General features: G+C 49.7%; 2 protein-coding genes across 2 annotated transcripts; both read left to right on the top strand.

Annotated features, from left to right (window-relative positions):
* Positions 1-361: 361 nt before the first annotated feature.
* LOC118927163 (keratin, type II cytoskeletal 6A-like) lies at positions 362-5,518 on the top strand (the record flags this gene model as incomplete). The annotated part of the gene is made up of 9 exons (XM_057486637.1): positions 362-1,015; positions 1,931-2,145; positions 2,486-2,546; positions 2,700-2,795; positions 2,922-3,086; positions 3,566-3,691; positions 4,170-4,390; positions 4,583-4,617; positions 4,730-5,518. Coding segments are annotated over 9 exons (1,806 nt in total), but the record flags the coding sequence as incomplete, so codon positions are not given.
* Positions 5,519-15,331: 9,813 nt separating this feature from the next.
* On the top strand, positions 15,332-21,198 carry LOC118927182 (keratin, type II cytoskeletal 75-like). Its single transcript, XM_036915066.2, is given in 9 exon segments — positions 15,332-15,813; positions 16,334-16,488; positions 16,491-16,549; positions 17,472-17,532; positions 17,882-17,977; positions 18,788-18,821; positions 18,824-18,951; positions 20,637-20,762; positions 20,901-21,198. Coding segments are annotated over 9 exon segments (1,236 nt in total). The 5' UTR covers positions 15,332-15,461; the 3' UTR covers positions 21,126-21,198.
* Positions 21,199-25,740: the final 4,542 nt, after the last annotated feature.

Here is a 25,740-nt window from a genome sequence, read left to right as displayed (position 1 = left end):
TGTAATTAACGGGGAAAATAAAAATGTTTCTGTTAAGGCACACAAAATAGATAATTTTGATCTTCAGTATCTCTGCTGGGAGAAACATCAGGTGCAGAGAAGGACACATACATTCTGATGGATTAAGAACAACACGAAGAACCTTTGTTTGAGACCGTGACTAACACCTAGCTCAATGAGCTGAGAAAAGCCATCCCATTCTGCCATCAAGTCAAAGCTGGAAGGCAGGAGAAATTTTCCCTGACAATGGGAAGCAAAAATGCAATCCTCACATTTCATAACATTCTAATAATCCAGAGGTGATCTCACCATTTGTAAAGCCCAACCCTTCCCACTCTGCAAGCACACCTTCCAGGACTGAGCCCAGCCCACAATCACGGTATATAACGACTCCTGGGAAGCTCATCCCACACCTGCTCCTCTCAGCTCTCCCCTCCAGCCTTCAGCTCCTTCTCCCTGCCCATCTTCAGGAACCAGGACAACCAGGTCCACCATGAGTAGCCAAAGCAGAAGCCAATGCGGCTTCAGTGCCAGCTCAGCCAGAGTCCCCGGGGTCTGCCGCTCCGGCTTCAGTAGCATGTCCGTATCCCGATCCAGGGGCAGCGGTGGCCTCGGTGGAGCGTGCGGGGGAGCTGGCTTTGGGAGCCGCAGCCTCTACAGCCTGGGGGGCTCCAGGAGGATCTCCACTGGCGTGGGCAGCTGTGCCATCAGTGGCGGATATGGTGGCAGAGCTGTGGGCGGCTATGGCTTTGCAGGTGGAGTCGGGAGCGGATACGGTTTCGGCGGTGGAGCAGGTGGTGGCTTTGGGCTTGGGGGTGGCGCTGGATTTGCTGGAGGCTATGGGGGCCGTGGCTTCCCTGTGTGTCCCCCTGGAGGCATCCAAGAGGTCACCATCAACCAGAATCTCCTCACTCCTCTGAACCTGCAAATCGACCCCACCATCCAGCGGGTGAGGACTGAGGAGCGGGAGCAGATCAAGACCCTCAACAACAAGTTTGCCTCCTTCATCGACAAGGTGAGCCACAAGGACCTGCTCCCCACTGGTATCCTAGCTTCCCGTTTGGGAGAGCCACCGAATGTCCTATGTGGGAAGCTCGGGACAGAGGGGGAAGGGGACCAGGATGAGCTTTCCCCTGGGACATGCCACATTGCATCCATGCTGGCCAGAGGCAGAAGGTGGTGGAATTCATCTCAGCCTGCTGAACCTCTGAATCGCCCTCATCTGGCCTAGGAAGAGTCCTCAGCTCGCATGGCCCTGTGGTATATATAAGGGAAACAGGGAACGGAAGGTGCAGGCTCTACCTTCTGGAGAATCTAAGAGATTAGAAAGAAAATTCCAGTGTAAAACTGCACCAGAGATATGGGAAAGAGAGTAAGAATGAAAGAAAAGGAGAAGGAAAGGACTTCTGGCTGCATTAGGAAAAACAACTTAGAAACATTAACGATAGAAATACCAAATTTGTAAAACAGTGACCATGAGGGAGCTTGTTTGAGGACACTCATGCATTTAATGGGAAATTGGTTTGCATTCAGTCATTAAGAGGACTAGAATTTAATCATTAGCTTCTAAATATTTGACAACCCGTTAGCTTGGGTACTCTCTAAGAACACTTTGTGCAACATCACAGGGCAATTACTGTTTTAACTAGATTTGTGATTGCACTTGTCAAGGCAAAGAGTGTTGAGAGTCACACAAAAACTCTAAAACTGAGAGGGTAGACAACTCATAAGTTCACAGTGAAATTTCATCAGGGAGATCTTCGGGCTGAGAAGGAACCCTGTTTGAGGAACAGGCCAGCTGTCAGCTGAGCTTCTCTACATGTGCTTGGCAGCACAGCACTATGGTGACCACTAAAGCCTGTTAGGAGACCTGACAACTCCCATGTCTTCCTTCCTGTGTCTGGCAAATAACCACATTGCCGTCCTCCAGGTGCGGTTCCTGGAGCAGCAGAACAAGGTCCTGGACACCAAGTGGACCCTGCTGCAGGAGCAGGGCACCAAGACTGTGAGGCAGAACCTGGAGCCTCTGTTCGAACAGTACATCAGCAACCTCAGGAGACAGCTGGACAGCATCCTGGGGGAGCGAGGCCGCCTGGACTCGGAGCTGAGGAGCATGCAGGACGTGGTGGAGGACTACAAGAACAAGTGAGTTAAAGAAGAGAAATGGGCTCAGTTTCCCGAAGCACATACTCCAAGACTATTGGGAGACCAGCCCAGATATGTGTATATAACCCCATAGTAATACACGTCCATAGAAAAAGATCACAATTATTGCCTAAATACAACCTTTCCTCGCCTGCCCCGCATCTGGGTGAATTTGAGAGTAAAGAAATGAACAATGTAGGGAGCACAAAAATCATCTTTTAAGCCTACAGACAGGAAGCTCCATCAGGATATATCCGTTGTGGAAAGTGGTGTCCCAGGCTGCCTTTTCTGTGTCATCTCCACCACTGGCTCAATTATGTCTTGTCCTTTCTAATTCTAGATATGAAGATGAAATCAACAAGCGCACAGCAGCAGAGAATGAATTTGTGACTCTGAAGAAGGTGAGCTGGTTGAGATCATGAGTCGATGCTTCCATGCAGAAGCACAGAACGGTGGCTCCCTGCCCACATCCGAGGGGGATGGGTAGGGAGACTGACAGACGGGCAGACTGGCAGGGAGGGCTCAGCTGACTCCAGGTTGTTGGCTCCCCCCAGGATGTGGATGCTGCCTACATGAATAAGGTTGAACTGCAAGCCAAGGTAGACTCTCTGACAGATGAGATCAACTTCTTGAGAGCCTTCTATGAAGCAGTAAGCATCTCCACCCACTGCCTGTACTTACTCGAATGGAGCTGTGCAGAGGGTGGGAGCTCCTGGGGTTGGGTACCTCTGTAAACATCCCAGAAAAACGGGACCTGACCATCCTATGTTCTGCAGGAACTGGCTCAGATGCAAACCCACATCTCAGACACGTCCGTGGTCCTGTCCATGGACAACAACCGCAACCTGGACCTGGACAGCATCATCGCCGAGGTCAAGGCCCAGTATGAGGAGATCGCCCAGAGGAGCCGGGCTGAGGCTGAGTCCTGGTACCAGACCAAGGTGAGCAGTGTGTCGGCAGCTGCCGAGGAAACCCGTGCCTTCTCCTGGCAGAACAGCAAAGCTCTAGATTACACTGAGGACGTCTACTGCAAGGAAGCTGAGGTCCCCTCACAGGATGTTTACCTGGCATTCCTACAGAGGATACATTTAGAGAATTTGTCAGAGTCGAGGAAGTCAAGGAAGTCATGTGCAGGAGGACAAGTACAACAGATACGGACCTAGTCATCTTTGCTTTAGCCTCACTCTGATGCTGGCTCTCAGAAACACAGTGCCCAATATTGCCAGTCCCATACAAGGTAGATATTCTGTAGTGCTTTTAAGAGATGCTCTGTGATTCGTGTATAATATCTGATGAATTTGTAAAGCACCTGGTGGGGAGGCCTCTAGGTTCATGTACACTGAATGGCTGGTTCAGAAGAGCGATCACCATTAGCATGTGAAAGCCCATTTACACCACCTTCTCTCCCTCTGGGCTGCAGTATGAGGAGCTGCAGGTCACAGCTGGCAGACACGGGGATGACCTGCGCAACACCAAGCAGGAGATTTCCGAGCTCAACCGCATGATCCAGAGGCTGAGATCCGAGATCGACCACGTCAAGAAACAGGTACAGTGGGGACTGTGGAGAAGAAAAGCATTGCTTCCCTGCTAGACCATCAGGACGTCATCATCCGTTATTTGGGAAATTCCTGGGAATGGCAGAAACAGCAGGGAGAGGTGGACACACAGTCCCTGCCCTTAGCAAGTTCCCACAGGTGAGGAGAAATGAATCCCAATCCAAGAGTGTGATACAAATACATGAGAGGTCCAATCCCAACTGCTCGGAGATGGCAAGTGTATATAGTAGAGGTGTTGACAAAAGGTTACATTACAATGGTTAATTTAGGAATAGAAGAAACAAGTTGGAAAAGCAAAGGGCAGGCCAGAAAATGAGGAATCGTCTTGCAAATGTGCTCATGATTCAAGGTGGAAAGAGAGTGGAGAAATAGGACAATGATTCCTACTGTCCAAGTGCTTGGTTCCCCTCTGTGTTATAGTAAAGAGTTTGGCCACTAAGTTGTTGCTTTGATTATTGCGGGCTCTAGTGCGCCAACCTGCAGGCCGCCATTGCTGATGCTGAGCAGCGTGGAGAGATGGCCCTCAAGGATGCCAAGAATAAGCTGGCTGACCTGGAGGACGCCCTGCAGAAGGCCAAACAGGACATGGCGCGGCTGCTGAAGGACTACCAGGAGCTGATGAACGTCAAGCTGGCCCTGGACGTGGAGATCGCCACCTACAGGAAGTTGCTGGAGGGCGAGGAGTGCAGGTGGGTAACAACCTCCAGGATGCCCAGCCAATGAGCACAAGTTTAAGGCGCTCCTGTCATGGCCATGCTTGCCACTCACAGAGAACCATTGAAGAGGCACTTCCCCATGGGTGATGCTCACACCGGAGCTCCCCATGCCAGTCCAGCAGCGGCTCTCTGAGGTCTCACAGTCCCTGTGTTTCTCCTTTCTAGGCTGAACGGGGAAGGCGTCGGACAAGTCAACATCTGTAAGTACCTTTGCAGGCCTCCATCCCCCACGCCTGAGCTCTTCTGACTGGTGTCAGGCTGGCAGAACATGCTCACGGCATCTCGTGTGTCTCTGTCTCCCTCCCCTCACAGCCGTGGTGCAGTCCACCGTCTCCAGTGGCTACGGCAGTGCCAGTGGCGCCGGCAGCGGCCTGGGTGTGGGTGGAAGCATGGGCTACTCCTATGGCAACGGTCCCAGCCTCGGAGGTGGCTTCAGTACTGGCAGTGGCAGAGGCCTCGGGGGTGGCCTGAGCTCCACTGGAGGCAGCAGCTCCACCATCAAATACACCACCTCATCCTCCAGCAGGAAGAGCTACCAGCACTGAATTCCTGCCATTGGCTCTCAGTCTCTTAATCCCACATTGTGTCAGGCCGTCTGTTTGGTTGCAGTGTACTCCCCTTGGATTGATTCTTCTCTCGTGCCTCTAACTTACCCTACTCTCTAAGTTAGAAGTGAAGTTGCTGAGTATCTCATTTCTCTCTGTATACCTGCTACATGTGAGCATCCATTGCTCACCATCAGGTCCATGGTCAACATCATGCAGACACTTAGACATCCTTTTGATGTGCCCTTCTTACCATCAGTGATATCATTCTGCCACGATTCTGGGATGAAGATGACCTTTGCTCCTCTTGAAAACTGAAACTTGTTATGTATCATGCTACAGGATGCAGGCTCTTTCCTTGATTTCTCACTGTCCTGTCTGTCATCGCTGCACTCAGAAGCTCTCCTACAGAACAAATAAGTTGTTGTCTTCCTGTCATTGTCCCAAAATGGTATTGACACAACTCTGTCATGTACAGAATTATATCACTGCAATATTTCCTCTGCTGTCTCTGCTTTCTGGTGTTTTGTTGAATAAAGCAGATTTTCAACATAAAGATTCTGTGTTAGATTGTGTTGCTAATTATGTATTGGTTCTGATACTGTGTCATCCCACACACTGATCCTCATCTTTGGAGAACCATCTGTCAGCTCCTCTGACAACTTACCCTGCCTGATAGCCAACTCTGTCAGTCAGCATCATGTTATATGTGATTATCCCGTGGGTGGGTGACTACCAACAACTAGTCTGCCTGCTGCCAGTCAGGATTCTTTCTCAAAATAATCTTTTAAAAAGCATTAGGAAGGAAAGGGAAGATGGGGTCCTGGAAACTGGATCAGCATAATCCAATAACTAAGGGATTTTGTTTCTCGAGCTCCAAAATTTGGTAGGTAGGTCCCCACACCAATCTCTGCAACACCCTCAGAGACACCCAGCACCAGGGAAACACTGCACTGATACAGGACAGAGGCCAGTTGGTAGGAAGGGGAAATGCTTGGTTCCTCTCTGTGATAAGAAAGACTTTGCCAGTAAGTAGTTGCTTTGGTATAACATCTGAGATGTATGAAATTAATTGGTAAAGAAATGGAATGTCCCCAGATGTTGGTGAATGGATTTAAAGCCACATAGTACTAAATGAGTTGGAATGGATTTCTTTTGACCCCAAGAGACTTGGGTTCCACTGAAGAACTTCTCTTGACAAATGCTGGTTAAAAGTCATAGAAATGTCCACCTAAAAACAGTGAATTTAACTATCTTTAAATTATATCACAATATCTTTGAAATAAAGTGAAGTAGTCAAAAAAAGTCAATAAAATGAATTAGTCAAACCTTCAAATAACCTTCAAATAACATGTATTAGAGACTTTGTTTTGAAGTGCTATTGGCAAAAAAATAAGATTGAAATATAATCCATGTGGACAGATGACACTTAAAATTAGCATGGAGGTGGTTTCTGGCTGGGGAACATTCTCCTTTTCTGATAGGATATCCAAAAGTCATTTTCAGTGTAAATTTCTTTGCACGTTTTGACAAATAAAAACAGGTGTTGGAAGTTCATTCAAATCTTCCTATATATACATGTCAGGGTTATAATTTTGATTTTTAGACAGAAATGGACTTCCTACCTTTTATGCTTGTTTACACAAGCTTACTGTAAAGTCTAGCTGATTAGACATTCCATACCAGGTCTTATCTGAATGCAAAAGACTGAAAAGCAAGGAAAAATTCCATAGAAACATCACCAATCAACTCAGCTATGATAATATTTTGCTAATTTGAAACTACAGCAGACCCTCTGCCCTGGGTCATGGATCAAGTTGTGGTCTTGCTTTATTTCACAGATGCCCACACGAGGGTCTTGCTGATGCGCAGGTCTCTAGGCAGAAGCATCAGAGCTGGGGGACACTTCTGAGGATCAATGACCTCTCTTCCTTCTGTTATGCAGCTATAGGGTCTGAGATTAAGGGGCACAGTGGAAGTAAAGCTTAGGAACTGCCATGCTATACATAATCCCAAAAGCTGATGGGAAACTTCCCAGTGAGCCAGGCTGGTTCTCCCTTCCCACGTGAGAAGCTCCATAACAGCAGGTCACCTATGGGCCTGCCTCACCACCCTTGAGTGAAGGCCAGATGAGGACCCATATCTGTACAGACCAGCTACACAGCAGATACATGCTTGATACTCAGAGCGGGCATTACCGTCCTAGTCACCTATGAATTAGGCCACCACCCGGACAAAATAGAGGACTCCTAGTTAAATGTGAATTTCACATAAACAACCAAAAAAACTTAGTATAAATATGGCCTAAATACTGCTCAGAACATACTTATACTAAAAAATTATTTATGATTTATCTGGATTTCCAATTGAACTGCACATTTGTATTTTTATTTGCTGTATCTGGCACCCTACCTATGAAGTAGAACTAAAGACAAGGGCAGTGGTGGCTGGGCTGCTGCTCCAGATTTCTGGTACAAAGGGGCACGTGATAGGCAAGGACCAAACTCTAGACCAGCTCCAGGCTGCAGCTGCCCACCTGCCCCCACACAAATCAGCTCCGACAGTCTTGGGCTCCCCTGCCATTTCTTACAGTTCTTGCCCATGTCATTGGTCGTTCCTAGCATTCAGGCCTCCATGTGTTTCTACAGTTTCTCAGGATTGATCCTGGGGAAGGGAGACAGCAGGACCAGCTTAACTTAGCCTGAACTTGAACCATGGATTCTTCTTAAAGGACATTATGTGTATTTATTTTGTATGTGATTTATTAAACAATGTTAGCATGGAACAAAGGTGAAAGGAAGTAAGTTAAAATATTAATATTGATTACGAGGAGTGGGAATTTGGGTAACTGCTATTTTCCTTTCTGTACTTTTCTGCTACATAATGATAAACATCCTCATTTCCCGCCATCAAAATACCACTCCCACTGCATGCTGGATCCATACATTTTCTCTTGTGTTCCATTCATCCCTTTATGTGAGCAACCATTGTAATTATCCAAGCTTTCTATTCCGTGGTTTCTGAGACAGTGCTTCCTATTCATTGTCTGTCTGTTTTCAATATTTTCTGGTTATTCTTATGCATTTTATTTTCTTGTTATTGTTGTGGTTAGGATCCCTAGGTATCTTAGAGTCTTTGTGTTGTGAATTAAAACCCTTCCTTTACTGTCATATTTCCTAATTACTGAAAAGTAGTGCATGAGAATTACTGATTCCTATACCCACCCACATGAACTAAACTTTATCCCAGTTATGATTAGGTCCAGTGACGAGTAAAAGGCAGAACCAGGACCCAAGGGCTGACCTGCCTCCTTTCAGAGTCTGTGCTCTTCCCCAGGGCCAGGGAGGTACCGGCTCACCCCCGGACTCACCCACGGCTCCATCAATTCCCCCTGTGGAGGTGGGGAGAGGAGCAGCTGCGAGCAAGGAGGGCCTGACCTGGCCTTCCCCACACTCCAGCCCTCCTCCCTTTGCTTGCCCTCTGGTGGAGATGCCACTGCCCTGGTCTGCTAACTGTGGACACAGGAATGGGCTTTTCACCTACATGGGGCATCCGCTGGGCGATGATATCAGCTGGTGACATATTCACACACTGAGGACAAACACCAAGCAGTGTTGCCCTTGATCTTGAGAATGCCAGCCCACACTAGGAGGAAGAGGAATGACTGCTTTTGCCCAAGCTGGCACAGCTTACCACTCTCTCCTCCTCCGTCTCTGGACTTGATCCAACCTTTCATTTGTCTTTCCTCTTCCTGAGAACTCTAGCTAGTCTCTTAATTTCCCTCTCTGATTTCTCATTTATTCCTCAGATGATGAGGGAGTGGTGAGTGGAATATGACTGTCTTTAGCCTTATGTTACCCTCTCTTCAAGAAATGTCTTCTGAACCTGATATATGCCTTATGTCACTCAGCAACCCAGCCAAGTTTCCCAGCAATACAGCCTAGGATTATGTGTGGCACAGCTGGGTTCTAGACACTGTAGATAATGGAAAGGAAGGTAAGTGCATTATTAAGTGCATGTTGGAATCAACGGAATCAGTGCCTACCCTTGAAAAAATCCCCCTCACCTGAAAGAGCCAGAACTATACCCATAAACTCACATATACCCTGCGTAAACCAAAAGAAAGGCAATGTGTGCAAGGCACGAAGGTATGTGAGCCACGGAAGGTCCAACTTCAGAGTGCTAAGCGAGTGCCAGTTCCTTCAAGGGGACATTTTCAATGATGGAGGGGAAACGTATTTTAGAATTAAATCCATAAAATACTATGATGCCTAAACAACTTTATCAGGGGTATCTCATAAAACCCTTAAATACTCCAGAAACACAAAAAAAACAAAAAAAAACTTCATTTATTGCAGAAACACACCCTCTAAATCATGCCAGAAAGAATTTACAGAAATCTCACAAGTTCTCCGGAAAAGGATATCCCTATTTGCCATTAGACCACAGCAGCCCTTTGGTACTGCTTTGAACTATTCTTGCTGAGGTTCAAGTGCATTCCCAGGTGGCTACAACCACAGCCAAGAACAGACTGGTCTCCTACCATGCCTATCCCCTTTCCTCACGCCTCCTATTTCCAAGTCATTAGTCATTTTCATTAGTCTCTGGGCTCACTCCAGGTTAGCCAACTCTTGCTTAATTAACCAGTGCTCCAGGCAAATGAAAAGCACTTCACAGCATTCCTTTAAAAGGAATTAGTGTCTCTTATTGGCCCGATGGGAGCAAATCCAAAACATCCGCAGAAGGGAATCACGCAGAGGCATCAGCCTGTGGGGTCACACACCACTTCAGCTCTTTTCCAGGAAGGGAGGTGAGAGCAGCGTTCTGGCTGCTCCAATGTAACCAGCATCACAGACACGGTGCTGGTCTGTGTGTGAAGGTGTTTCATCCACCAGATTCAAGAAATATAGCTGGTTTTGTATCCTGGAAGCCCTCCTGCAAAGGTGGGCACCCTAAAGGGAGCTGGCTGGTGGAGAGAGTCCTCAGCTGAGTGGCTTCCTCACAGAGATGAATTCTTTTGTAATAATGAGTCACAAGCCTTAGTTTTCATCCCTCTGTGGCTGGGCATTTGAATATTTTTCCTCTTAAAGCAGGGCATGGAGAAGCGTCCATTCTCCAGGTATCTGGAGTCAACCACTCCCCAATTAATGGCTCTCAGCTTCCCAACATCACGGTCACTGTCACCATGCTCATCGTCAGTGTGTGCTCACTCGGTGTATAGGTCAGCTGGGCATCAGGCAGCTTAGCATGGCACCCAGCATGAGGCAGGGACTTGTAGGCCATGGATGGATGCCCCAGGGGCCTGGCCTGCAGGGGTGAGGGGGAGCTCAGCCACATGTTCAGAGGCTTCTGCATGTGGCAACACCTGGGTCAGTGATGCATCACTGAGGTGCCTCAGATGGGGACGCAGCTTTACAGGCAAGGTGTGTGTGCGTCAGCAGATAAATGCAATCCCATCTTAAGTATCTGTGGATGGATTCACTCTGTGATTTATCTGTGAGAAATGTTAAACCAACCAGCTCCCCCACCTCCCTTCCTAAGCTCAGGAGGCTGCGTCCTCTTGTGTGTGTCTGAAACATGGCCTTTGGGGCCAACAGGGAGAGCTAGGCTCCTCTGAAGCCCTCAAGGACCATCTTGTGATCAATCAGGCTACTTACTACCTGAATTCATATTTCTAAAGTCCATTGAATGCCATTTCACACAGCTTTCATTGTTTTGTATGTTTGTGAGTCTGCCCTTCCTCACAGACCAGAGGCCCCTGGGGGTGGGAATCATGCAGAACGATGGCTTTATATCTAGCACAGCATGGACGCAAGCACTGTGCTGGGGGACTGGAGACCACAGTCCTAGTTCCAATTTACCTTCAACTTCTTGTGGAGCTCTGGGCCTCACTCTCCTCATCCAGAAAGTGGGGAAACTCTATAATGTGCATTTGTGAACTTTTCTGAAGCTGAGGCTAACAGCAACGTCCTGGCATCCAGACCCCAGCTCATGGCCTGGCCTCCAAGGGGGAGATGCCCTTGATAGTATCTCTGCTCCCCATGCATACCCCGCGCTTATTCGTATCCATTTGGGGACACCCTATGGTAATGGGTGTTTCCTAGTGTAGTTGGTGACGAGGCCTCCTTTAGGGTCGTATCCCAGTGTCTAGCACATCGTAGATCCCACCAAATATTTGTTGAAGGAAAGAATGAATGAATGAACAAATGCCTCTGGTTGGAAGGCTCAGGTCAGCAGTGCCTCTCAGTTGTAACTGGGGCTGAGGCAATGAAACTAGGAAGTAAAAAGGAGGAAAGAGTTTCCATGACACCCAAGTTCACAAGATACTGAAGCGGTGCCACACCCAGCCTCTGAGTGAAGCTACTGCTTTTGGCTGTTACTTCCCAGCTGGTAACATATACCCCAGTCCTCAACAGCACCCCCAAGCCCAGGAATGAGCCATGGGATGGGGCAAGTGCCTACCACAGTGCACCAGTATCAGCCAGCCCACCCAGCCTGAGGCCAGGGCCTGGGGCTACATGCCATGTCTATGTTGCCTGGCTTTCTAGGGATTGTGCCCCCTGTGCACAGAGGGTCCAGGAAGAACTGCAGGGGCATCCCATTTGTCCTCCATGGTCCTCTCCCAACAGTGCCCGTGTTTGGCAGCTCCTCCTCAGCATCAGCTGGAGGGACTTGGTGAAACACCCCAATCCTGGGAACAAATAAGGCCAGTAAAGTGGTCAGAGGGGACTGGGCAAGATGCAGCCCATCCTCTCTCATCTAATTCCTTCAGATGCTTTCTGTGGGGTGCACTGCAAGGGTCCTTGAGATGCTGGCATTGCACCCTCAGCACCCTCCAGGAGGGGCCCCTGCTGAGCTCCCCAGACAACATAGGGCTTTTCTCAGCAGGCTCTGTGATGAGGGTGCCAGAGAGAGCTGGGGCTCTGGTTTGGCTACCCAGGGGCTTCATGCCCCCAACAGTTCTTGGCCTTGGTTCCCTCATCTCTAAGGCCCCTCCAGGCTCTAAGTGACAGGCTCTAAGTGACAGGCTCTGCTCCTTCACTTCCCTGTTCCTCCCTGACACACCCAGTCAGCACCACATTCCCATATGGCTGTCATTTTGCCACTGTTCTTGAGCAGAGCGCGTCATCATGCTGTGCTTTGCACGTGCACATCGGCTGGGTGTGTCTGAAAGACTTGATCGTGGAGGGAAGGGACTGCTCCATCTTGCTTCTCTTAAGCACAAGTTGGAATGAAAGGCACACCCCATTTTGCTGCTAAAATTCACTGAAGGGGACTTGACGGCTGGCTGCCCACCTGTACAAGACTATGCACCTGCCCATCAAACTGGGCCTGAGTGAAATGCCTGTTATGTCATCAGTGGAAGGAAGCAGAGAGGTGAGCTTTGGCCATGTACAGGTAGGTGTCCCATGTCCTGACCCTCAGTGGTTTCTTAAGATCAATAGGCATGTTTAGTCCCTTTGGAGAACAATTACTGTCACTGAATGCAGGACCAAAGGGGCCCGTGAGGTGGAAGTTCTGACCCCCATAAAAGCAGCTGGATGGTGCCTGTTAGAGATGCCAAATATGGAGGTGTTCCTAGAACAGTGAACACCTTGCACACAGTCAGCTGCCCTGGCATGAATAGCCAAGGTTGAAAACTGTTACTGGTTGGGATGTCTCAGATACCATCACAACACAATTCTCTTCTATATCCAGCCCCTAGGAGTTGTAAACTAGGAGACCCAGATTGTGTATGTACCTCCATATGGCCTCAGCTCCCAGTGGCTCAGCCCCAAGGAGGAACTAGCTCAGCTCCCATATGGTTTTGCTCTCAGTGTAAGCTCCAGGTGAAAGGGGCTTTATCAGCTTTGTTCACTGCTATAGCTCCTGTGCCTAGAACAGTAAATACCTTGCACACAGTAGGTGCTGATAAATAGTTATAAATTAAAGGCAAGATAGTAGGAGAACTCCATCTGGGAGAAATCTAGCATACTGAGGGATTGGGGTGAGTGGCTGCATCCGGGGTCCTCTGACACTATGCCCAGGGACTTGGCTTTGTGCACCAGTCCAGTCTGCTCCAAGGGATTTCTAATCCTCTCTGTTCCCATCCAGCCTGCCCTCCTCTGGCCTTGGCCTATTTGGAAGCCAAAGCTCCTTTATGTGTCACCTACTCCCTTGGTCTTGGAAGGCATGCCTCCATGCATTCCTCTCCTCCTCCACCCATTCCTTAGCCCTGGTTGCCACCCTGGCCCAGTCTCCTTGAAATCCATCTCAGCCAAGGGCCTCAGTGTCCCTCTGAGGATGGGAGAGACCATCCTGAGCAGGGTGGACAAGGAAAAGGGAAATTGAAGAGTTTGGACCTCCCAGCCTTGGACACCAGAGTACATACCACAGTTTTTGTGTCCCTTCTTTGGGGAGAAAGATAGTCATGCAATGAGTATGGAAAACAAAGACAATTATTCTTTCCACCTAAGATGCATGCACCGCCCTCATTAGGACCTGGACACATTGGCAACAAGCTGGGGGAACTCCTGTGATCCTCTGGCCCTGTATCAACAAATGCTATGATTCATAGGTTCCCTTTGGAAAAGGAGACTCTCAAACAGTCTCTCATTGGGAGAGAGGCCCACCCCCAGGCCTCAGCCCCAAGGAGGAACTAGCTCAGAGAAAAGAGAACCACGGCTCTGAGTGCCAAGCTGCCATTCCAGGCAGATGAGCGTCTGCCTGCCCCTCCGTTACCTGTGTGCCTCTGAAAGGACACCTATGTGGAAAGACCGTGGAATCTGGCTCTGGTTCCCCAAAGCTAGGCCATGCTGGTCTGCCTCACTTAGCACCCGGGGACTCAGTTTCCTCACCCACAAAACAGAGACTGAGTGCATTTCAATTCCTCTCTCATTCTCCCGTCCTTGTCCTTCCAAACCACTGCAGGAAGCCAGAAGTTAGCCAGATAAAAAACCATCTAACAATTTCGCTGTCTGTTTCCCCCCATGGTAGAGGCGAGGAAATGAGATGCAGAGAAAAGGATGAGGAGCGAGCCTGATAGACTCCTTCTAAGGTGGCGGCTGATGGGGGAAGTAGGGCTTGGTTAACAAGGAGGAAAAAGGAAATCACCTCTCCTCAGGACAGCCACTGAAGCTCTTTTGACAAAGGTTGAAGGACTGGGATCCCCGGCCCTCAGCAGGAGAAGTAGCCAATCTGGGAGACTCTGGGAATAAGGCACGTCAAACAGCACCGCGGGGAGTGCTTTATTGTATACCACTTTTCCAACATTATTTAATGTGCTTCCGTTTTGTCTTCCCAACAGGAGCCTGTGCCTGTTATTAAAGAAAAAGTATAATGCTCCTTACAAATCCCTGCGGGACCTGCCCCACAGGACACGCTGCTGGCACTCCATACATACTTGCTTCATTGTATCAGGAGAGAAGACTCAGCATTTACCCAGCACGTACATGTCCTACACATGGCAAAGTTGTTTCCCCACATGAATACTCTTCACAAACACCACTGTACAGACACCCAAACTGAGGCCCAGAGACATGTTGCGACTGACCCACAGTTTGACACCAACAACTCACGGTGGGGCTGGGATTGAAACCCATCTTCCCACTCACAGCTCCTCCACAGCTGACAGGGGACCCGGTCTTCAGGCCTTTTATTGGAGTAGACAGAACATATGTGTGTGTGGGCACACATGCCCTTCTGCTCCAGAAAATCATGTGTGACCTACACAATAGAGATGGAAACATAAGAGTATTAAATTACAGGGGCAAAAAAACCCTGGGGGTGGATTCCTAAAATAGATGAGTGTGAAGCAGGATTTTCAAGATCTGGAGGGACAGCTTGGGGCAGGGGGGCAGGCGCTAGGGAATAATTGCTGAGAAAATGCTCAGGAATCATTAGCATACCTAAGGAACAGGAAACTGTGAATCAAAGTCACCTGTATTGACACAAGATGTTTGGACAGGCGGGAGTCGGGCCCAGGCCTAAGGAAGCGGTTTAGAAATTAGGCAGTGTTTTTGTGTCCATTATAAGATGTATGATTAGGACACGACTGAAAGCAATTAATGTGCTTTCCATTCATCTGCTGGTCAAGTTGTGACTGAAAAGGAGTTTCCACGTGCGGGAGGGCTGCCAGGGAACCAGCCAATGGCTTTTAGCCATTTCCAGAGGGGAGCTGAGTGTGAGATCAGGGCTGGTGATGCCTAGGGGAGGCCATCAGAGGCCTCCATCAGCAGTGCTCCACCCCCACCCCCACCCGAGAGGCCCGTAAAAGCCAAGGGGCCTGGGTCCCCCCAGAAGCCCTGTCTTCTCTCTCCCCCTTCACATGCACACACATCAGGAGCTCCCCTCACCAGCTTTCTTCAGCCACCACGTCCAGGCAGTCCACCATTACTTTCCAGACCGGCAGCTGCAGGGGCTTCAGCACAGCCTCAGCCACCACCCCAGCTGCTGGATGCTTCCGCTTCAGCTCCATCTCAGGGGCCCACTCCTCAGGGGGCCGTGGAGGGCTGGCAAGGATGGGCACCCCGGGTACTGGCTTTGGAAGCCACAGCCTCTACAACCTGGGGGGCACCAAGCGGGTCTCCAATGGTGGGTGTGTGAGCAGCTTCCGAAGTGGCTTTGGTGGCAGGGCTGGCAGCGGGTTAGGGGTCAGCAGTGGGTTTGGCTATGGGGGAGGAGCTGGAGGGGGCTATGGGGCCTCTGGCTTCCCTGTCTGTCCCCCTGGAGGCATCCAAGAGGTCACTGTCAACCAGAGTCGCCTGACTCCCCTCAACCTGCAAATCGACCCCACCATCCAGCGGGTGAGGACTGAGGAGCGGGAGCAGATCAAGACCCTCAACAACAAGTTTGCCTCCTTCATCGACAAGGTGAGCGAGGAGCTACATCTACTCCTTTGGGCTGGGGTAGCACAAACTCTTGGAGAGGCCCCAGCCCAAAAGGGCAGAAACAATGCAACAATCTCCCTGTGGGAAAGCACATCCACTCAGCAAGGATCTCCCAGGGGGCTGAGGCTTTTGCAAGTGGAACCCACAGGACCTGGTAGAGATTTTCCCTCATCATCCTTGGGAGCCATGTCGGCTGGTTCAGTCAACCAGCTGTCGAGTTAGGCCGCTCTTCACTGGAAGAGTTTCCACCAAGCCAGTATATAGGCATCATCATCGAGACACACAACCCAAGAATAGAGGCCCCCCAGGGAAACCTCCCAGCCCCTCTAAACTAGTTCCATGGAAGCCCTGGAAGGGCTTTTTCATTTTTATAGGAGTTGTCAATTATATAGTTGACAGGTGGCTATCATGTGAAAAGTATATTATTTTCCACTCCCTTATCAATTGGAGTACCTGGCTCTGTCTCTCCACTTTCTCAAGATTTCATTCCCCATTCCTCCACATGCGGTTCCTGCAGCAGCAGAACAAGGTCCTGGGGAAGAAGTGGGAGCTCCTTCAGGAGCAGGGCTCCAAGACCGTGAGGCAGAGCCTGGAGCCCTTCTTTGATGCCTACATCCATGACCTCCGCTGGCAGCTGGACAGCGTCCCCACAGAGAGGGGGGCAGGCTGAACACTGAGCTGAGGAACATGCAGGATGTCGTGGAAGATTTCAAAGTCAGGTAAATGGGCAATGGGCTCCTGGTCACAGGCCCAGGACCATTTTTATGAGGACCAGAGAGGCGCAAAGCAGCAAACGTCAGTGTCAGCCTTGAAATTGGGAACTTGCAGTCATTATCCCATTAGATGAAGACAGCATGGGGTGGGATAACAAAGGGACCCTCATCTTACGCATCACTATTAACTAGGAGCCTAATCTCATCTGTCTGCATGACCGCAAAGGGTATCTGCATCGTCTAACAAAACATTGCTACTCTGTAAATGTAATGTTATTTCATGGCTAGTATATTATTTAGCTCTATCATGGGCTCTAATACTGAGATGGCCTGCATTTCCAGGGTGCACACCAGAGTGTAAACGAGGCAATCTGTCCCACCTGGGAGAGGCAGAATTTGGCCATCACCCGGGCTTTGCTAGGTGAGGTATCTACCAGCCAGGGATGGTCCTCACTAACCCCTTAGCTGGCTCACCCTTGGTGTCTGAGTTAAAGCTGCACCCACTTACTAGAAGCACACTGCTCAATCAGCTGCCCTGAGATCTACCAGGAACGGTGTCCTGAACAGTTTACCTGTTCCCGCAGTCCCAGCAGGCACTTGAGGCAGAAAAAGTTTTTAGATTGGAATCGTGCGTCTCTTAGAAAATGGAGTCGCATAAGTACATATTTCTATTCCCATCAGTTCCGTGCTCACCCTCTAGTCTCACAAAAGAGAGAAGAAAAATACTTTGTAGAAGAATTACTCCCCTTTAATAGAGGGAGAACTGAGAGGTTAAGTGAATCGCCCAAAGCCACACGCAGGTCAGTGGAGGAACTGGAGAGGATTTGAGGTCTCTTACCTCTTGCTACACCAGTACAGGGCCCTTCAGCCAGGGAAGAGCCCAGCTGAACCCTTGCTCAACAGCCGCCCCCTCTCCTCTGGGTTACAGGCACCAGGATGAAATCAACAAGCACACTGCAGCTGAGAATGAGTTTGTGGCCCTGAAAAAGGTGGGTGGAAATGTCTCTCAAAAATGAAGATTTAAAACTAAATCTTCGTGACTGGGGAGACCTGACTCTTGGGCCACCTGAGAAATGTCATATCAACCTTGAGAACTGCTGGAGAGCTCAGTCGTGCCAAAATGCTCCTTCTGGACTTATGGTCCCACTGACCCTGCCTGGGTTTCTGTCAGCTCAGGGAATGCAAGCCTCCAGTTCGCAGCAATTGCCACCCTCAGCCCTAAACCCCAAACTCAGAGTTCGCTTAAATCCAACCCAGTCAGGGAGGAGCCTGCCCAGGTTCATTCGGACTTGCTCCTTGGGGCCAGGGTCTCAGAGGAGCATGCTGTGCTCTTTCCAGGATGCAGACGCTGCCTACGTGAACAAGGTGGAGCTGGAGTCCAGGGTCAACTCTCTGACTGACGAGATCAACTTCTTATGGATGATCTTTGAGGCAGTAAGAGCCTGAAAATGTTTTTGTCCCTCTTAGCTCTAGAGTCTGGAAAGAAAAGGATGTCATCTACATAGTTACCCAGCATTGCACCCTAGATGCTCCAAGCTGGGGCTTGGGAGGTCATGGGGACCCAGGAGACCTGCTTGCATCCTGCCACGTAAACCTTCCTGCAGCTCTGAGGCTTCTCCCCTCACCCCATGGCATAGCAAGGAGAGAGTGCTGATTCCCCAATTTCAGGCCCTTGGTTAACATTCCCAAGCACTCAAGGCCCACCTCTCCCTTTCGTCTCCCAGAAAAGTTCAAGAAGGCAAGCTGCCCCTCAGTTCCTTGGCCAGGGTGCTTCCTGCCCTCTGAGGACGCTTCATTCTGGACACTGCCACTCTGAAGGCAGAGACCTGGTGAGGCCGTGGATAAGGGAGACAGACGTGGGGAGTGAGGAAGTCATACTGAGATGGGGGGCAGCAGGGTCCTAAAAATCACTCAACCCTAAAGAAACCATTTATGCTGGCGTATGTCATATTCAGCTCAACATAATTTGGATCAGAGAACACTTACCTGCCCTTCATGCCCAGGGAAAGCACACAGAGGGGAGTCTTGAGAAGTGAAGTTGAGGACCACATGCCTATCACAGTGACCTATGACTCAGAAGCTTCTGGAAGATTGGCAGGGGGCCCCCTAAAGTGGCTGGGAGTGCCCACAGAGGGACTGGCAGAATTCTTGTCAGGCATGCCATAGAAGGGCTTTCTGCCTAGATGGGTGGTCAACCATGTGATTCTGAGATCCCTCTTTATAAAACGTTGATTGGTCCTGCAGGAGCTGTCCCAGATGCAGACCCAGGTCAGTGACACCTTGTGGTCCTGTCCATGGACAACAACCACAGCCTGGACCTGGACAGCATCATCGCCAAGGTCAAGGCCCAGTACGAGGACATCGGCAACCGCAGCCGGGTTGAGGCCGAGTCCTGGTATCAGACCAAGGTGAGTATGGGCACTTCTGGGATGGGTTTCAGGGTTAGTGTTCTCTGAAGCCCCAAATCATCAGCCCCAGGCCTCATGAAACATGAGCCCTCCATTTCTTTCAGTTTCGCAGAAGCATCTTTGATCCTATGAAAACTGAGCTTGAAATATGTATGGAAACCCAGTCATACACACTAACATGAGGTCAGGCAATGTTGGGTGTTCAGGATCTCCACATCACTTATGATCTAGTTGAGGGCTGGGTGAGACTCCAAAACAACAAACAGTCATAAAGCTGTATCTAAAGGGTTTACATATTTGATACATATTTATGGGGCTTCTACTAGACGCCAAGCAGGTTTACAGAACTGTAAATAAATAAACTGCCAATGGAGAACCTAAGGTCTGAGAGGCCATGAAGTAAATGGACAATCACAGAAGGGAAAAAGACAACATTAATAAAAAGCTTCTGAGAAGGGGTAGGTTTTCAGTCCATTTTGGAAACAGTGAGCAACAGAAGATTGCCAGTGTGGGAGGAGGTGTCCAAGGCTGAGCAAGCAGTCCCATGGGTCTGGAAGGCAGAGAGGAGCATTTTGTCCAAAAGGAGGTTATCAAGAAGGGGGAGGTCAGTTACCGTAGAGAACTACCGTCCAAAGGGGCAGATGGCCAGAAGAAGGTTTGGCTTTGGAGGGGTGCTGCAGGATGGAAGAGATGGGCTCCCTGCCGAATCTAGACCCCTTGCATAGGCAGCTGCTCACCTGCAAGCGGCCCCTCTCCCTTGCCCTGCTCTGTGCACTGCCTCAGTACCTACTGCCACAACATGGCAGAAAGGAAGGGGGTGTCAGGTGCCAGGGCTACCCAGCAGAGGCAGCCCCTTGGTTTCCTGAAGTCTGCTAGAGGAGACAGAGTGCATCTATTTCCCCTAAGTGAGTGGGTCTTGGATGTGCTCCCTTAGACAGACAGCTACCTGAAATGGAGGATACTGTTACAAAGTCTTCAGAACTGTGCCCTCTGCAGCTTCGGCTCCATCCAGCACCTTTTCCCTAGATGGTCTCCCTACCTCCCCAATGCTGGTATCTGCAGGGCTACCAGAATTCATGGTCACAGTTGGTCTGGATAGTCAGGTCCCCATGACCAGGCACTCCCCTAGGACACCCACCAAGTCACTGTCTCACTTCTAGAGCTCACCATGCTCCTTCCTGCCCTGGGCCCTTCACACAGGCTGTTGCCCTGTCTTCAGTGTTCCTCCCCAGCTGGCCACTTTGGTCACTGCTTTCCATCCTTCAGCACACAGCTTGAGCATCTCCATCTCTGGAAGGACTTCTCTGATGCTCCTGCCCCATTTCCATCTCTAGGTTAGATTCCCTTAATACAGCCTCCTAGGACCCTAAGAGCTCATTTCCTAAGGGTCACTTCTTTCCATTTGGAACTAAAAATTTGACAATATGCTGATTTGATTAATGTCTATCTCTCTCAATAAGTTGGAGGAAGGGGTCTGATTATGCTCTTTGTGATGTTCCCAGAGCCTAGTACATGCCTGGCAAGCAGATATGCTAAAAAAATGTCACCTGAATAATTGAGTGAGGGGATGTGTGAAGGATCAGTGAATGGTCGGGCCTGCCTGTGGCACCGAGGGCAGGCTGCGCACACAGGGAGTGCCCAGCCCAGGTATTATGAGGTGACTGGATCTGCTCTGATTCTATTAGCACGAGGAACTGCAGGTCACAGCGGGCAGACATGGCGATGATCTCCGCAATACTAAACAAGAGATATCCAAGATGAACCGGATGATTCAGAGGCTGAGAGCCGAGATCGACAGTGTGAAGAAGCAGGTAGTTTGCGCAGGGCCAAGAGCTCCTCACACAAGCATTCCTTCTGGGTTTTTCTGTCATTTATTGGATGCCTACCCCAGAAACTCCACACCTCCAGCAACTCTCAGTAAGGCTCATGGCTTCCTCCTTTCCATATAGTGCTCCAGCCTGCAAATGGCCATTGCCAACGCAGAACAGCGTGGAGAGCTGGCCCTTAAGGATGCACGAGCCAAGCTGGTGGACCTGGAGGAGGCCCTGCAGAAGGCCAAGCAGGACATGGCCCCACTGCTGCGGGAGTACCAAGAGCTGATGAATGTCAAGCTGGCCCTGGACATGGAGATCGCCACCTACCGGAAGCTGCTGGAGGGCGAGGAGGGCAGGTGAGGGCAGATGCACCAAGTCCATCCCAGCTGCCTGGGCACTCCCAGGGACTCAGACTGTGGCGGCGCCCTCTTGGCATGAAAGAGAGCAAAATGCAGATGGAATTGGGCTGACAAAGAATACAGACGAAATTTCTTTCCAGTCTAATAAATCACTATCAGATTCCCCTTTTTGAGGTACAACTGCTTTTAGCATCCCCATAGAAATCTTGGACCCAATCAGGTCCTAAATAATCAAATTCTAGCAAAGGAGAAATCTGGTTATGTGGCAGGTCTGGGTATGTGGTATGAAAGGTGCTGGGATGAGAATAAACTGTCCTCAGATTTGGGCTCACTAACTAGCTATGTAATCTTAGGAAATGCAGTATCTCCTCTCTGGCCCTCAATTTTTTCAATGATGGAATAAAGAAGCCAGGTCACATGATCCCTAAAGTTCATACGAGCTTTGTGCTCTGCCAGTTACCAGCTGTGTGACCAAGTACAAATTACTTCATCTCTCTATTCCTCACCGTAAAATGAGAATCACTATAGTTTCTATCTCATATGTTATTAAGAGGGTTAAAACAAGGGCATACACATGAAGCTCTTAGGACAATAAATGTTACACACAAGTGTTCAATAAATGTGAGCTATCATTCAACTTAGTGGCCAAAGATATGGGCTCTGAAGTCAAATAAATCTGATGTTAAATCCAGTTTTGTTATCATAGGCAAGTTAATTAACCTCTCTGAGCTATAAAACTGAGATAATAATACCTACTTAATGGAATTGTTGAGAGAATTCATGTAGGTATATAGAAGGTAGGTAATAGGAAGGTAGCTATTTTTAATGTACTAAATATATGCTTGTGAATGAATGTTGGTTCTGTCCTGGAGATGCTAAAGTAAATTACTCTAACTGCTACTACAAGAATAAATTGGTTATTGCTACTGTAATATTCACAAGTCAGACTCCTCTCCACACCTATAATGACAACAGTCCACTGTAGAAAGAGAAATCTTCTTGTTCTATGACAAGCCCTGCCTTTTCAATTGATACTAGTGTATGGCTAGTTTTAATTTTTGTAAGGTGTCTTCCTAGTTTAAGTCAACAGTGTGTTTTTGAGATTATAGGTTTTACTCCTATGAACCTCAAACTCCACATTATTTCATTCATTATATTATTATTTTTAATACTATTAGTATTTAAGTAATTTCAACCTCCATCATTGCTGCAATAAAAATAATAAAGTGTTCTTTAATGTGTTTAAAATAATTGCAAAAATGTCATTTCAAATGCCTACAAGCTGCTGGAAAAAATAGTAACCTTCCTTCTCCTCCCTCCTCCCAACCAGACTGAGCGGAGAGGGCGTTTCTCCAGTTAACATCTGTGAGTATGACATGCTTTTGTGTCATTTGGAATGTGTATGTGGTTGGGGGCATGGGGAGGTGGCAGGCCTGCTGGAGGCATTGGAGGGTATCCCGCCGGTAGGGTTTGTTTTGAGAAGATTTGAGGTTTTAAATTCACTAAAAAGGGAGCCATATTAGGAGAGTCCTTAATGTCAAAATTCTTACCTCTTTGCAAGAGAGAAAGCGCCACAGAGGGGACAATAGGAGGTTTGCTGTAATCCTTCTGCATTGGGGTTAGAAGACCCATGGGTCACACCTTGCATCTCCCAGGATTCCACACTTTGCTGCTGGAGTTGCAAGTCTAGCTCAGAGATAGGCTTTAGTGTAGACAGGATTTATGAAAGCTCCTGGTCTGCCCTCAGCCCTTGGAGGGAGCCTTCACACTGGGCACAGGGGCATTGCTAACTAGGCAGCCCCTTCCCAGCACACTTTGGGAAGAAGCCCCACTGCTGGGCTTCACTCTGCTCAATGTAACTACAAAGAGTTACCAAGAGTTTCAAAGCAGGGAGGGCGTCATTAAGCATGGCAGTTGGGAGCAGCTACTCAGCAACAGGAGAGGCATCAGCAAGCTGGCGAGGTCCCATGCAATGCAGAGCAGAAGCACACCACCGTTCACAGAGCTCAGTGCTGGCATCGTGAGGCCAACAAGAATGACTTTTACAGCTGACACTCTGCAAGTGAGTTTGATTTTCTTGATGCAGGATTTACAAAGACAATTGATTATAATAACCATGATCCCAGAAGTCAGAGCTCTCTGAAGCTCCCAAGTGTTCTCCTTCCCTGACATCTCTGTCTAGTGGCTCCAGAGGTTCTCAAAGCTAATTTGGGGAATGAATAGCACAACAAATTTCCTGTCTCTTGAAAGCACCTGAGAGCCTGTATTGGTTTCCTGGGACTGCTGCAACAAGGCACCACAAACTGGGTGGCTTAAAACAACAGAAATGTATTGTGTCTGTTTTGGAGAGTAGAAATCCAAAGCTGAGGCATCATTAGGACCGCGCTCCCTCTGAGACCTGCAGGAGAGAGCCCTTCCTTGCCTCGTCCTAGCCTTCGGTGGCAGCTGCCAGGCCCTGGTGGCCTTGCCTGGCATCACTCCAATCTCTGTCCCCATGATCACAGGACCATTTCCCTGTGTGTCTGTCTTCACATGAACACCTTCACATGCCAAGAACCTCTTTATAAGGACACTAGTCATATTGGATTAGGGCCCACATGAATGGTTCTATTACATCTACAAGATTCTATTTCTAAATAAGGCCACATTCATGGGTATTAGGGGTTAGGACTTCAACATATTTTTTGGAGGGCATAATTCATGCCATAACAGAGTCCATTTTTTATTTCAGTGTTAAGCCCAAAGTAGGATTCTAGATGTTTAAGGCAATGGGTGGTTATAAAAGCTAGGAAAAGAGCAGGTTGGGAGGATAATAGGGGCGGACTGGCTGGCCCACGGGTCCTCTGTCACTTAGTCTATCAAGTGTACTCCAGCCCCACTCGGGGATTAGAGTGTGGAGGCTGGCGGACACCAGGGGAGGCGCACATGTCCCCCTTCCCACCCGCTAACTTCCAGAAGGAAGGGCCACGGCAAAGCCAGCCCCACGAAGGGAGATGGGGACGGAGCCGCAGGGGAGAGTGCGATGACAGAAAGGAGAGGGCAGGTGGAGGAATAGCTCCCCAGAGAAGACAAGTCTCCATGAAGTTCTGGAAGGAGAAGGGAGGTGCCGAGTAGTGGAGGGAAGGCAGGAGGCCATCCCAGACTGGGAGGCGCCCAGTGCTGCAGCCCCAGGGAAGCAGGCTGTGGCGTAGCACAGCGATCTCATTAGGAGGGCAGGAAAATGGAAGGAGACAGACAGCTGCCTGATGAGACCCCCTTGGCTCCACCCCACCAACTTCAGGCACAGGTCCTGGCCCCCCAGGTGTCTTCTCTGCTGCCCTTGACTCTGACCACGTCTCCTCTCCTCTGGCAGCTCTGGTCACCTCCGGTCACCTCCACTGTCAGCAGCGGCTACGGCGGTGGTGGCAGCTATGGAAGTGGCAGCCTGGGTCTCAGTGGGGGCAGTGGCTACTCCTTCCCCACCAGTGCTGGACACGGCCTGGCCTGGGGGTCTCCAGCTTCAGCAGCAGTAGCAGCCGGGGCCTCGGGAGCCGTGGCTCCAGTGTCAGGTTTGTCTCCACCACGTCCTCTAGCCAAAGAGCTACAAGTACTAAGTGCAGCCTCAGGCTCCCTCTCCCCTGCCATGGCCTGGCCTGTGTGCTCTCACCTCTGGACACCTGTGTCCTTCTGCTTCTTCTCACCTCGGCAAGGCCCACCGGCGCTGCTGGGAAGCCTGACATGCCAGCTGAACCCCATTCCACAGCCTAAGCCGGCCTCCGCCCTCCTGGCAGTCCCCAGCGCACTCCTCTGTTCCAAAGTCCACTCACGTTCAAAATTCACATTCAGCTTGTGTTGCCGAGATGCCCCCTTCAGGCCCTCCTTCCTCCCCCTCCCTCCAGATGCAGAGATGGGAAGTCTGTGTCTCCCAGGCCATCTCAGTGCTGGGTTGGTAGCCCACCTGTCTGATGAGCTGCCTGCTGGGAGTGAAGGCTCCCTCTCTTCCCTCCCTGGAATGTGTCTATTAAATGCATGTGAAATGTGTTTGGTGTCCAGCCTTCTGTTTGAAATGCAGCACAGAACAATTGTCCTCTCTAGACCTCCTCCCAGCACCAGGCCCCACCCAGGAACTGCTGAGAACACAGCAGACCTCCCCACTTTCCCTCAGAGCAAGGAAAGCTGGACGGGGGAGATGGGAGGGATGCAGGGGAGACCTCTGGCCAGATTCCAACCTGGAGATTCTGGTCACTTCCTCTTACCTGTCATTTGGATGCCTTCTTGGGAGGCCCACGCCCCTGGGCAGAAGCTCTGTGCAGTCTCCACACTCTGTATGTCATGCAGGGCGATGCCGTCCCTCCCAAAAACAGACTGTGTTCCGAGGACACTGACGTAGGGTGGGCGGCCCAGCCCTTGCCAGCAAAGGGGCTGATTGTTTCCTGACAGCTTCAAACTTGCAGACCTGAGCAGAGAAATAACAGGCCAGGAGAGGAGTTAAAAGTCAGCCCTGGGGGTGCTTTCACCAAGCAGAAGAGCCATTCAGGCCCATAATTGCAGGCAGCATGAGACATTCCGGAAGCTCCCACATTCCTGAGTTTATGGTCTCCTGGACCCCTCCCATCAGGCCTGGGCCCCAGCATTGT

The sequence above is a fragment of the Manis pentadactyla genome, chromosome 10 (genome assembly GCF_030020395.1).
Source record: "Manis pentadactyla isolate mManPen7 chromosome 10, mManPen7.hap1, whole genome shotgun sequence".
Taxonomy (NCBI): domain Eukaryota; kingdom Metazoa; phylum Chordata; class Mammalia; order Pholidota; family Manidae; genus Manis; species Manis pentadactyla.
The sequence above is the reverse complement of the archived record's forward strand: the minus strand, read 5'-3'. Positions and strand labels throughout refer to the sequence as shown.